Here is a 13,440-nt window from a genome sequence, read left to right as displayed (position 1 = left end):
GATTGAGCAGGGATTAAAAGAGAAGGATTAGTGAGAGGTCGTCCTGACACTTACTCATTCCTGTCCTATATGGGTGAAGAGAGCCCCATGCCCAGAGCACTGTAGCCAGAGAGCTGAGACCTGTACCAGAGACTGTGGGGGGATGCAGGCAAATAACCCCAGAGAGCACCCATGTGCCTGCTCTCTCCATGGATAGCCTCCTACACTGTGCTGGGGACTTCCTTTCATGGCCTCATCCCATCCCTTACTTACTGTGTAAATAGGACAGTTATGGCTCAGGGGCTGGGTTCACATTCTGGGTCAAATAAACAGTAGCCTACATGCTCTGTGTCAGTTTCCTCCTCAACAGAGTGGAGAAAATGAACCAGGTGCAGTGCCTGCAGTCCCCACACCTGGTGTTAGTTCAAGGGGAGATTTAGGGAGGACAACTTACTCAGCAGATCCTACTTATCCTCAGAGAGGCTGGCTGGGGCTGGCTGGGCTACCCAGGGATTCAGGGAAGGAGAACCCACTCTATTTTCTCAACTCCATTCCACATGGAGTTTAGGAACACTCAGTTCTCTATGGAAAAAAGAAATTAAGTTTGGGAGCTACAGGGTCCAGACAGGGAGTATCTTTCCTCATGACTGATAGCATCCCAGGCCTGGCTTCTTCCCTGACCTGCTTATCCAGGGAACTGGCAAGTGGTGAGGTCATAGGAAGGGTCAGCTGGGTGGGAGCCTGATGGCTGTTCCAGAACAAGGGTCTGCTCGATCCCACCTCATAAAGGTCTTGAGAAGAGAAAATGAGTTATGTAGGTCAATTTCCTAAACATGTGACTGACACCTGATGACACTCAGCAAAGACCAGCTGCCTGTGGCATGGACTGGTCACTGCCAAGGACAAAGCCATGGGGCACCTCACATGTGTGCTGGTATCTGTGCCTTATTGGCTCTAAAGCCCATTTGTCTACATGATATGACTTTGGACAAATCAAAAGGTCTCTCTGAGTGTCCATTTCCTCATTGGTAGATATGGCATAAGACAGCTGAGCTGATATACTCATGGCCTCATTCTGCATTCATGCGATAATGGTTGGGAAGCATCCCAGGGTACCTGGCTCATAGAAAGCTCTGGATGAGAAATATATCATTCTTTATATTTGCAGCCTGCTTTGCTATCTTCATAAAGGTATTTTCAATATCTCGTTTGTAAGCCAAATGGCCCCCTCTCCCCACGGGGGCCCTGTGTACGGGTTGCCCTGAGGGGCCTTGGAGACAGCTCTTCCTTGCCTGTTGCTGGTTCTGTCTGTGACCTCGTGCCATCCCCAATCTAGGCTCCAAACGGATATGTTAGGTGCCTTTGGAAAGCCTCAGGGGATGGTGGCCCAGGTTCACATTGACCAGGTCATCATGTCCATCCACACCAACCTTCAGAACAAGGAGCATGTGACTGAGACACTGCACAGGGCCAAGTTCAAGTTCCCTGGCCACAAGAAAATCCACATCTGCAAGAAGTGGGCTTTATCAAGTTCAATGCTGATGAATTCGAAGACATGGTGGCTGAGAAGTGCCTCATCCCAGATGGCTGTGGGATGAAATACATCCCCAACTGTGGCCCCTTGGACAAGTGGTGGGCCCTGCACTCATGAGGACTTTGCCAGCACTGCCCTCACCTGACCCGTGCCCTCCAAAAAATGACAATAAATGCTCAAAAAAAAAAAAAAATCTCTTTTGAACCTCATACCAACTCTAAGGCAGGTTTCATTATCTACAATGAGGGTCTGACACTACAGGGGCCAGGTGACATCTCCAATATCATACAGTACGAAGTGCTAGAATGTGGACTTAAGACCTGATGTTCGGCATCATTCCAGGTGCTTTACCATGTTCCTAACATTAAGTAAATTAATTGTAGTCTAAGGTATCTGGTTTGGGAAAACTCTGGAGAACAGGATACTGGCTGGGGAAACAATTAACCCTTTATCTATTCAATTGAATCGTGTGAAATTGCTGTTATATAGCCATAAATATCTGCTCTCAGATTTTCCTATGACAACAATACCAGGAGGGTGATATTCATCCCCAAGTCTGGCCTACTGAGTGATTTCACATTTGTTTGGATGGAGCAGACAGTTCTCTGGGAGAAGTACATAGCTTTTCAAGTTTAGGGGGAATAGACTCTACCAGGTGGGAGGTCTGGCAATGCTTCCTGGCTGCTGTAGTTCTCGAGCAGGGCCTGTGAGCATGGGCAGGGCTCCTCAACAAGGGCTCGTCTTGGAGGCCTGCTGCTTTGACCCAGTATCTACATGGAAGTTTAGCCACATGCAGGGCAAGTAGGAGGTGGCCAGGGTCACCTGGGCCACTGCCCTCCCCTCCCATTGATCTAAGAGAGTGCTAATAGCTTTCCAGAACCATCTGGGACTGGAGTAGAGAGAGGATGGAGAGTAATTATGGTGGTGATCACAGTGGGTGCTGGGACCCTGGGTGAGTTTGATGTCATGACAGAGACCAGGGTCCAGGGAACCTTCTCTGCCTGGTATTAGGTATCTGCTACTAAAGGAGTTGAGTTTGAGAGTTCCTGGTCAGAAATGTGAATTTTAAGTCCAGAAGGCTTGTGTCCCTCTCCCATCCCATGGAGAAATGGCTGCAGGAATCCTCTGAGCAGCCATTTGCAGAAAAGAGCTCATGCGCTCAGGGCCTAAGCAAAACTCATGTGTCAAGGTGGATGAGACTGGGGCCATGGCCTTGTCCCTAATGCAGCCACAGTTGCAGCAGCGCAATGCCACTTGTGTGCTCACAGCTCTGGGAGCAACAACAGGAGGGGCTGCCTTGTGTTTGGTTCTGTGGGCCCTGGCTAGTTTGTGGGACTATCACGCAACAGAGCAGGCAGTAGGGTGGTGTGGGCAGGGAAGTCACTGAGGACATGGACAGCTGGAGCTCTCCAATAGGCAGGATGAGGTATGTGAAAATAAACTGTGGGATTTAGCCGACACTTTTTTGAATTCCCTTTTTTCTGGCTCAGTGTCTCGTACTCTATAAGCAGTTATTAAATATACATTAATGACCAGAGGAAAGAACATATTGACCTTGAAACTTCCCATATCTTAGGATGTAAAAGGACACGAGAAGGAACAGGGCAAGAAGATGTGCAAATCCATACTCAAGCTTGGGTCAGATCTCCACATTCTTTATTGTTAATGGAGAAAGGAGGACAGGCCTGGAAAGGGAGTTCAGAAGCCGGGAAGTCACTTAATTTCACTGGGATTCACCACCTTTCCCATGAAGAGGGCCGTCTTGGTGTTTCAACTAGAAATAATGACAAGGAGAGAGGTTTTTATGAAAATATGGTGGGCAAGATGGGGATGAATCCTTCAGAGCAGGCATGAGCATTTCTGTCACAATTTATTTGGTATTCAGCAGAGCCTCATGCAAGACCTGCAGGGAGAAAGTCCAGAGGCTGGTTCTGAGACCGGCGAGGCTGAATCTGCACCAGCTTATCCCTGTTAGCAGGTCATGCATGGGGAATGTTACCTTAGGGGTTGAGAGGTGGTGAGCATTCAGTTCATCGATGGGGCCCCTGGAGGATCTGGGTCTCACAAAACTCCAAGATTTAAAAATAACAAGAGTGACACACAAACAGAAACTCAGGCAGGTGTCTTTGAATGAGAATTTTTAGAGTAAACTCCTAAATCTACACCAATGTCATTATGAAGTGGTGGAAGGAATTTGAATTTCTCTCACAAGGATCGAGACGCCAATCCCACCTTTCCCACCGACTGCCTGTCAGGGAGATCACTTTGCTTCCTATAGCCCAGATATCCTCACGGGAAAATCAGAGCAATTCAAGCCACTGTGATAAGTCATGGAAAGACCCTCAAGCAGGCACTCAATAAATGTGCGTGTTAAAGTGAGGGTGTGGGCGTGTGATGGTGTGGTGTGAAATGTTTGTGGTCATGTGCATTTATATGTTTGTGTGTGCCTGTGTATCTGTGTACATTTGAAAGTGTCAGTACATGTGCATGTGTGTGTGTTCTTTATTGTGAGCATTTATGTTATACTTTTAAGGGTTTTGTCAGTGAGTGTATTGTATGTGTAGGTGTAGGAAAGACAAAATTTACAATTGTTAGACTGGCAAAGTAGGGCTTAATCAGCTGGCCCCAGCACACTTAGCCAACCTCATCCTGGACTCCTCTGCTCTCCTCTTCCCTTTCCAGAGGACTGGTCCTCTCCGTCCCCCTCAAGCCTCCCTCCACCAGGTCAACACTCCCCTCTCTGTGTCCTTCTGTCCCTTCCATGTTCCCACCAGGCCTGGTGCCCACATTCCCCAGGTGTTTCACTTACTGCCCCAGCTCACACTTTCTTCTCCCTCCCTTATGCCATCTCTCAGCCTCCCCGGGATAAAGCTCAACCTCAGAAGGTGGAGGCTCTGCCCTCTAGGAGCCTTACATGACTGTCCTCCTCCCCATTTCAATTTCAAGCTCTGTGGGACCGAGATCTTTGATAGCAACCTTCACAAGCCTCATACAAAGCAGGCACACAGTGCACTGTCAGTAAATCCTTACTGAAAGGGACTGCAGAAATTTCTGCGAAGTGTTATTTCCCCAAATACATGGCATTTTATGTGGATCACTTGTTAACACAGTCTATGTGGTTTGCCTAACAGCTCCAAAAGTCACTGGATGCTGGAGCTGGAAGATTTTTGAATTCACACATCTAAGCCTATCTAAGTAAATATAGGTAACTAAGGCCCAGCAAAGGAAAGGGCTGATCAACATGAGAGAGATGGTCAGGGATTAACCTCACAAAAGGCCACGGAAGTCCCTACAGATTTTAGGGGCACCTCCTGTCTGGCCTTTGACCATATTCCAATCCCAATGAACACAGCTGTATTCCTAAGGAGGATATGATATGGATCTGCATTGGTGCTCACTTGGCATTTTCAAAGGCTTCTGATTTGCAGCCTCATGAAATTTATGGCCCACAGACCCGAGTTCACTCTAAAGATCCTCATTTTTTTGACCTGAGGGGGACAAACTAACCCACTGTGTCAATCTCACCTTGGACAGGTTCAGGGGAACCTCCTCCTTGATTCCTGAAAGGTCAGTCTCATTGTTGAAGACCTTGCAGATGCCCAGTTTCTTCAGGAGATGTTTCAGATCAAAGGTTTCAGAAAGGGATGTTTTGGGAAAATGTGCATTGACAGACCTGCCATGAGGGAAAGAAAACAATGGTGCTTCAGAGCATTTCTAAGGCCATGCCCACCTCTAATCACCCACTCTGTAGAAGTGTTTGCTTTTCTGGTTGCTTTTGCATATAATGCCCTGGCCTCCTGCCCACCCTGGATGGGATTTGGCCCCCTAGTTTTTCTACCCTGTAGAAAGTATAGGCTCCCTTCTCAAGGCTCCTCTTGTCCTGGCAAGTCTTTCTCAAAAGACTCACCTCTGAGAAGGTCTTCCAATCAAAATCAGTGTGTGCCCAGAGAAGAGGGCCTCACTCTTCAGTGCCCAACACAGGACAAGTTTAGAGGGTGGGGGGGAGAGTTGCTGATTGACATTGGTCCAAGGAGTGATAGATGGGGACAGCAGAGGCTGGATGGCTTAGTTCCACTTTCCCATGGGGAAAACCACACACCAGGGAGGATCAACATGACCCAGGGGACTGATGCTCGAGTGCCCTGATGTGGGCCACATGCCATGCATCCTGGTTCTCTGACACACAACCCCTGGTGCAGAGAGCTCCAGAGTCGGCTGTGGTAGCCAAAAGGATGAAACTTTAACTTCATATTTTAACCTTGCATTTTTTTCTAATTTTGTATTTGTTTTATAGTATACATCATAAGATAGTTAATCAAGGTGCAGCTGTACTTATGAATATATAAATAGGGACTTATTTGGGATAGGTGCTCAAGGATTTTGTACATCTGGGGGCCCCCCAAAACCAACTGATCTAGAGAAAGATAAACATGCAACATTCCCTAAACTCATTCCAAATATTCCAGAATTCCAACTTCTGGGTCATTGCTTTGTGAGGCCTTCTCCACGCAGGCTCTTCCCCTGTCCACACTCTGACATTTTATCCTTTAACTCCAAGTTCAAATGCAGCCATTTCCTGGAAGCCACCATCCGTCATGGTTCTCCTATGGCACTATTTTGGTTTGCTCCCCTGAACAGGGTACAGGATATCGAGAAGAGTCAATGTTCTAAAATAGAGGGACATTGCAGAGGATAGACCATTGTCACCCCCACTTTGTGATAGCCTCTTCCACAAACCCCAGCCAGGCCTGACAGAAAGGAGCACATTGCTGTGTGTGGAGGAATAAGGATACCTGAGGGAGCTGTGTTCCAAGGGGGGTGGGGCCCACCCTCCCCTACTTCTAGGGCTACTCCCAATGTGGGTCAGAGGTCCAACCTGCTCTGTGCAGCCGCTGGGTTCAATAGTCCCTCCGTGAGCCTCTTTTTTAGCATCTTGGAGAGGTGCTCCTTGATGAGGGTGGCCTCCAGGTGCTGCAGCTTTCCCAGGTCAGGTGGGATGAAGAAGGTGGTGGCGTTGCCCACGTAGTCCATGAGCAGCTCCCAGGTGGAGAGCTCATCACTTTGGTCCAGTTCAGATATGCCCAGGTGGAACATGATGGACGCAGTTACAGTGGTCTCTTCATCCATAGAGAATTCCCCTTCCTGGGTGTGCTCAGGTTCAAAGGGCTTCTCCTCTTTTCCTGCAGAAAAGTTGGGTGGATAACAGCCAGTGGAGGTAGGACAGTTAGATAAATGTAATGGCATAAGAGCCTGGTTTCCCTCTGACAAGTCACTTCTCTCTGAACTTCAGCTACATCATCAGTAAAATGGGGAAAACTGAAATCTGTGTAGCCAACTGAATAGGGATGTTGTGAGGTTCTCCTGAAGCCAGAGGAGGTTCCAGAATTTCAGAAGCACAGAGGCTTAGAGGCACTCAGCCGGTGCGGCAGAGCCTGTGGCTTTTCTTGGAACTACTGGGCAGACAAAATGTACTTATTTGGAAATTATGTTTACCTGAGGTGACATGGGGCATAATAAGGGAAAAGTTTTGAGTACGATCTAAATTTCCCTAGAAATAACTTGTCCCCTCCATCAAGGCAAATGATCTCTTCCTACTCAAAAGTCTTTACCTAGACCACACCCTGAAATTCAGAGACCAGGGCAGTTCTTCTCTGCCATGCCAGGAGGACAGGATGCTCAGGGCAAGTTGGAGTGGGAGTGGCTTTGGGGACCACTGAGTCCAACTCTCTCCCTGGACAGGAGAGGGAGACTAAGACCAGAGAGGTAAGGAGACCTGTTCCAACTCACACAGCTCAGCACTCTCCATTGAAATCTCTGCTTGGGGAGCAAGGGAGACCTGGTGGGAAGGACACTGCCCTGCCCTTCAACACCACCTCCCCCTCTCCCAGCTGATTTCCATGGTAGAATTTAAAAAGGGTCTTCAAGTGTCTTCTGGGGCCCACATCCCTGAATTTAGACTATCACAGGACACAAGATATCTCTGATTGGACATTTCTTAGCCACCCATGCTCCCATCTTTGTAGCTTGTTAAGCCTTTCCAGAATCCCACCAGCAAGAGCATTTCATGTCTACACTACAGACAGAAGCCAGGACTTTGGAGAGAGAAAGAACTTGCCACAGATACATGGTAGAGCTGGGACTTGAATCCAGGTCTTTCTTTCTCCACAGCAATTCCATCCACTGGCCCTAATTCTCCCAAGTATGTGCCCTGAGACAGGATTTCACCCATATACTCTGCTAATACTTCTTCTCTGACCTAAAATTTCAAAAGCTCTCCCCTTTCCCTCCTGCAGCAGGGATTTGCAATGTGCATTAAGACATAAAGACTGAAAAGGCCTGCTAAGATAGATATGAAACAACTGTTTAACCCAGCATCCCCCAAACTTATATGAATAAGGAAATATTTTTATTTGATGTGTTTGGAAATTTTATCAAAACATCCTGAAATGCATGGCTACAACCCACTCTGCATGGCCAAGAAGTTTAAAAACTGTTTGCTAATATTTTTGGATATTTCCATGGGATCCAGTTCAGGATGGTTGTGTAACCTTACCTTTACACAAAATGTAATTCACCAGAACCAAAGCTGTGTTTTCATCAAGCTGTTTGACCAAATCCGCAATTTTTCCTTGGGTTGCCTTCTCCACATAGGTGTTGATCTGTTTCTTCGTCTCTTCAGTATCTCTGAAGTTCACGAAGAAGACTTTTGAGTTGGGTAGTTTCTTGACAGCCTCCAAAATCTTATCCGCACCCTTTAGACTCTGGTTGAGGAACAGCCCATTGCCCATGGTCAGCTGGAGCTGGTTGCCTGACTGATTGAAGGTGTGGAGCAGATGCTGGAAGCGTTTGTGGATGTCAGCCACCAACCTCCGTGTGAGCTTAAACTGCCGGCCCTCGAGGATCTGCGTGTTGGTGTCACCCCTGGTTCCCAGGGCAGCAAGGGTCAAGACGCTGGCAATGCTTACATGGGAAGTGTTGGTGGTGTTGGACTCATGAGCTGTTCTGCAGTACAAGCGGAAGGTGAGTTCAGCCAGGTTTGGGCCAATCTTGTGGCTGGCTGTTTGGTTGTCATCATGCTTGGATATGTCCGTCTCCTGGGTGGTGTTTCCCTGGGATCCTTCAGCCAGGGAGCCAGGAACCAGGCAGCATAGGCCTGCCAGCAGGAGGAGGCCCCAAGAGATAGAGAATGGCATTGTTCTGCAAAAGGCAGAGTAGACAGCAAGCCCAAGTCAGCCACATGATTCTCTCCTTGGCCCCTGAGGGTACCAGGGACAAGAGCCATAGTCTAGTAGACATGACATGTTAAGCAATTTGATACATGTCATCACTGAAAGGAAAATAAAAATATCAGAACGGTACATAGTACTTCACATATGCCTAGTCATGTTCTATACTCTTTACAAGAATAGACTCATTTAAACATTCAAAGCATCCTGTGGGGTAAGTAAGGTTAGCACTGCCAATTTTCAGATGAGGAAACCATGTTCTAGAGTGGTTAAGTTACCTGTGCATGGTTACCGAGCAAGCAAAGTAGCAGACCTGCATCAGAAACCAGGCAGTCTGAGTTCAGGATCTGTTTCTTGACTCTCCAACTTCTAACTTCCAATGTCCATGAGGTATGGGGAGAGCCTCCGTTAAATAGGAGGGTTGAGGAAGCCACAGGAAGCCTTCGGGACTGTCCCACATATGCTGGAGGCAGGCCAGATCCGGGTAGGGATGGCACTGAGCTGAGCACCCTTGGAGGCCTTCCATCCAATGCCCTCTTGGATGGGGAACCTGCTCCCCAGAGGGGATGGATCTGGCCCAAGACAGTTAACTAGTGTGTGCAGGGCCCTGACCACAACCCAGGCCATCTGGAATCTTGTCAGCCTCTTCCCCATTCCACAGATTTTAGCCCTATCCCCTTCTTAGAACCACTATGCTTCTACTTTTGGGACAATTAGAGTCTGAATTTGACTTTCACTGAGTCCTATAATGTTCCTGGACTGGCTTGCAGGCCAAATAGGACATGCTGCCACTCTTGAGCCACTTGCAGATCTTTCCTTTCATCTCCAGGTATGTCTTATTTTCCCCTTTGTGCAGAATGTGAAAAGTGAGGCTCAGAGAAGTTAGATAATTTGCCCTAGGCTACACAGCTCATCCTACAGAGCTGGGCCTGGACAGGTCTCTGCTTTGAGTCCTGTGCTCAGTCGGCAGCTCAGGTGTCCACGTGTGTAGCTGGCTGACTAATGGAGAATGAAACTCACTGAATGTGTATTCTTGCCTCCTTCTAAGGGCCAGGTCGGTGTAGCTCAGAGTTCCTCAGTGTGGGCTTTTTGGGGCCTGATTTTCCCGCTTGTGGGTGACTGGACTGGGCATTTTAAGATGCTTAGCAGTCTTTGAACTTTATCTATTAGATATTACTAGCAACTCCCTGCCCTGTGTTATACAATAAAAATGCTTCCATGTGTCCCCTGAGGTCATAACTACTCCCTGTGTCACCATGCGATCAAAGGTCCTTGCACCTCCTGGAGTTCAGGACACCTCCTGGGAGCAGGGGGGAAACCACTAAACACCAATGTGGATTTGCAGCCCACAGAGCTTGTCCTGAGATCAGGGGGCCCTAGATGAGTGAGGCCCCAAGTGCACATTCGGGCAGAGGTCCCTGCAATCAGCTCACCTGTCCGCTCAGGCACCCACATCGTCCTGGACATGTGCTTAGCACTGACAAGGGTCAGATGAGGGTCTCCCTAGAAGAGTGGGTACGTGGGAGCTGGGGTGAGGAGGCAGTGGTGTTGAGTAAACTTTGTTTGGGCTTCAGATAGAACTGACTTCTAGTCTGGAGTTTGCCATTTTCTTCTATCCTTCCTCCATCTGAGCCTCATTTTGCCTAAACTACAAAATGGGATTGTTGGGAGAATTAGGTGAAATGTCTAGCTGCCGAACTTGGCAGCCGATAGGGGCATATGCGAGCAGTGCTATGGGGCCTCAAACTCACAGGGCCAGTGAGGAACCAATAGAGGAAGACAGAGCCACAACCCAGACAAGAGAGGTTACACCAGGGTTAACGGAAGAGCTAATGAATCCACATTCAACTTTCACAGGAGTTGTTTAAATTAAAGACTAAGAACAATGGGACCCTTGTGGAGGGAGGGTCTGGGCCCAAATTGCAAATAAAGGAGAGGATGAAGGGCCAGGCCACTGAAATTCTGGACAAGGAGTTTTCTTTGGAGAAACTAAAGGAAACTTTCTCCCTCCAGGAGGATAGTTAGGCAATGGGGTGCAGATTCTGGATCAGGTGGATGTTTACAGAGAATTGTCCGTGAAAAGTGGTCCTGATACTCACTTGGTCCTCCCCTCTATGGGTGAAGAGAGCTCCCAGCCCTGAGAACTGTAGCCACAGAGCTTAGTCTTCTACTGGAGAGTGTGGGAGACAGAGGAAACTTACTCCTGAGAGCACCCATGCACCTGCACCATCCAAGGACAGGCCGTGCCCAGGGCTTCCTCTTATGGCCTCATTCCATCCCCAGCTTACTGTGTAGAGAGCACAGCTACAGCTCAGTGGCCAGAATCCACATCCTGGCTTAGGTAAATGCTTTGTGCATCAATTTCCCCCTCAATAGAGTAAAGATCATGAACCAGGCACAGTGCCTCCCAGCCCCTACACTTGGTGTCAGTTCACAGAGGGTTGTCGGGAGGACGACTTACTCGGCAGATCCTACTTATCCTCAGATAAGTCCAGCTGGGGCTGGGCAGGCTGCCATACCTGCCCCATTCTGCCTCTACTTTTAGGCTCGTCAAAGGGTTAGGAACGCTCAATTGCTTATAAAACAAGGAAGTTAAATTGGGGCACATCCAGGGCTCAGACAGGGAGTTTCCCTCCTTGTGGCACAATACTTGGGGCCAGGCTTTTTCTCTGACTTGCTCACCCAGAGAACTGGCTGGCTGAGGGGTCATCAGGGTGGGAGACCGATGGCCTCCCCAGAATCTGCTTGACTCCTCCCCATAAAGGTCTTGAAAGGAGCAAATGAGGCATATAGGTCAGGTCCCTAGATCTGTGCCTGAGACCTGGCAACACTCAGCAGAGGGCAGCTGCTGTGCCATTGTCACTACCAAGGTCCTGACCATGGGGCACCTCACATCTGGGCTGGTGTTCTGTGCCGTATCTGCTAAGCCATTTGTCTACACAACCTTGGACAAGTCAGTAGGACTCTCTGAATGTCTGTTTCCTCTTTGGCATAATGGAGCTGAGCTGATGTACTCCTGCCTCTCTCTGCAGCAATGGGGATTAATTCAAACAACGGTTGGAAAGCATCTCCAGGGTGCCTGGCTCAAATCAGGTGCTATGGATGGGAGAAACCTCTTTCTTTACATTTGCAGCCTGTTTTGCTATCTTTGTAAAACTGCTTTCAACATCTCGTTTGCATTTCAAACCAATTCTAAGGTAGGTTTTATTATCTCCAATGAGAGTTTGAGGCTAGAGAGGCAAGGTGATATCTAATATCACACAGAGCTAAGTGGTAGAACTTGGACTTGAGACTAGGCCTTCTGACCTTGAAGGCTGGCATCATTCCAGGTGCTTGACCATGTCCTTAATATGAAGGTTATGAGATATCCAGTTTGGGCAAACTCTAGAGAACATAATACTGGCTAGGGGAACAGTTAAACATTTATCTATCATATTGAATCACATGAAATTGTTGTTAAAATTTAACCACATTTGTCCGTATAACAGAGATTTTTATATGTCTCAACAATACTGATAGGTAGACATTTACCCAAAAGCCTGGCGTAATGGGGGAATACACATTTATATGGCTGGAGCAGATAGTTCTCTAGGAGAAGCACATTTCTTCGAGAGTTCAGGGGGAGGACTCCACTAGGCGAGAGGCCCAGTAATGCTTCCTGGCTGCAATAGCTTTTGACCAGGGCCTCTGCCTTAGTCAGCCAAAGGGGTGCTGATGCAAAATACCAGAAATTTGTTGGCTTTTATAAAGAGTATTTATCTGGGGTAGAAGCTTACAGTCACAAGGCCATAAAGAGTAAGTTACTTCCCTCACCAAAGTCTGCTGCTACATGTTGGAGCAAGATAACTGCCAGTCTCTGCAAGGGTTCAGCCTTCCTTTTCCTCCTAAAGCTCTCTGGCCCCAGCAGCTTCTTCTGATCTCAGCTGTAGGCTAACATAAGGCTCATCTCTCTCCCTGGGGCTTGTTTCTTTCTGGGCTTTCACAGCTATTCAGGGCTCTGGTCTCTTTAGCTATAAACTATCAGGCAAATGGCTTGGCTTTCTCCCCAGGGCTCCAGCGTCCCAAACTATACTCTCTGTGTTCTCCTTCTCTATGTATTTAGTTCCCTGTCTTTGACTGAGCATGTGTTTATATAGCCAACAAAGTGAGTCGGTGGGGGGAGGACGGGGACTCAAACCTAGTTGCCCTAAAGAAGTGGTCAAGTCAAAGCCCTATGCTTGATTTAATATAGTAAAAGTGAAACCTCTGAATCTAATACAATGTATTACCCCCAGAGGAATAGACCAGTTTACATACACAATCTGGTATCTATTTTTGGAATTCATAAACAATACCAAACTGCCACAGCCTCTGAGCATGGGCGGGGTCACATGGCCTTCACTGAAAGGGCAGCTCTTGGATATTAGCTACCTTAGCCCAGTAGCTCTATTTGCCCTGGAAAAACCATAGCAACCATAGGAGGACTTGGGACAAGAGCAGGCCAGGTTGCCATACAACCACATAGAGGTTTAGCCACGTGAAAAGAAGGAGGAGTTGGTGGGAGTCAGCTGGGCCACTGCCCTCACATCCCATTGACCCAGGAGGGTGGTAATAGCCTTCCAGAACCCTGGCCCTTTGGCCAACCGCCAGGGTGGAGAGATGACGGAAAGTAAGTATGGTGATGGTCATGGTGGGTGCCAGAGCTCTGGATGAGTTTGATGA

At 48.1% G+C, this 13,440-nt stretch overlaps 1 protein-coding gene across 2 annotated transcripts; it reads right to left on the bottom strand.

Moving 5' to 3' along the window:
- Positions 1 to 3,152: 3,152 nt before the first annotated feature.
- LOC101425400 (alpha-1-antiproteinase-like) lies at positions 3,153 to 9,167 on the bottom strand. 2 transcript variants are annotated; one of them, XM_071212706.1, is made up of 5 exons: positions 9,053 to 9,167; positions 8,067 to 8,710; positions 6,390 to 6,693; positions 5,039 to 5,186; positions 3,153 to 3,287 (listed from the first exon to the last, which is right to left on the bottom strand). In XM_071212706.1, exons 2-5 carry the CDS (start codon positions 8,704 to 8,706, stop codon positions 3,237 to 3,239), a joined length of 1,143 nt encoding a protein of 380 aa, XP_071068807.1. In that variant the 5' UTR covers positions 8,707 to 8,710; positions 9,053 to 9,167; the 3' UTR covers positions 3,153 to 3,236. The 2 variants fall into 2 exon arrangements, with proteins under 2 accessions (XP_071068807.1, XP_023445966.1); XM_023590198.2 differs by having other exon boundaries at positions 9,018 to 9,153.
- Between the last annotated feature and the right edge of the window lie 4,273 nt (positions 9,168 to 13,440).

This window comes from Dasypus novemcinctus, chromosome 3 (genome assembly GCF_030445035.2).
Source record: "Dasypus novemcinctus isolate mDasNov1 chromosome 3, mDasNov1.1.hap2, whole genome shotgun sequence".
NCBI lineage: Eukaryota > Metazoa > Chordata > Mammalia > Cingulata > Dasypodidae > Dasypus > Dasypus novemcinctus.
This window is presented reverse-complemented; position numbering and strand designations above follow the sequence as displayed.

Coding starts and splice junctions, on each gene's coding strand:
- LOC101425400 (XM_023590198.2), bottom strand. CDS start 9,058: ATGCAGGTCTGCTACTTTGCTTGCTCGGTAACCATGCACAG. Junction 5,187..6,389: donor CCAGCGGCTGCACAGAGCAG/GTTGGACCTCTG, acceptor CCCTCATGGCAG/GTCTGTCAATGCACATTTTC. Junction 3,288..5,038: donor TTCCCCTGAACCTGTCCAAG/GTGAGATTGACA, acceptor CATTATTTCTAG/TTGAAACACCAAGACGGCCC.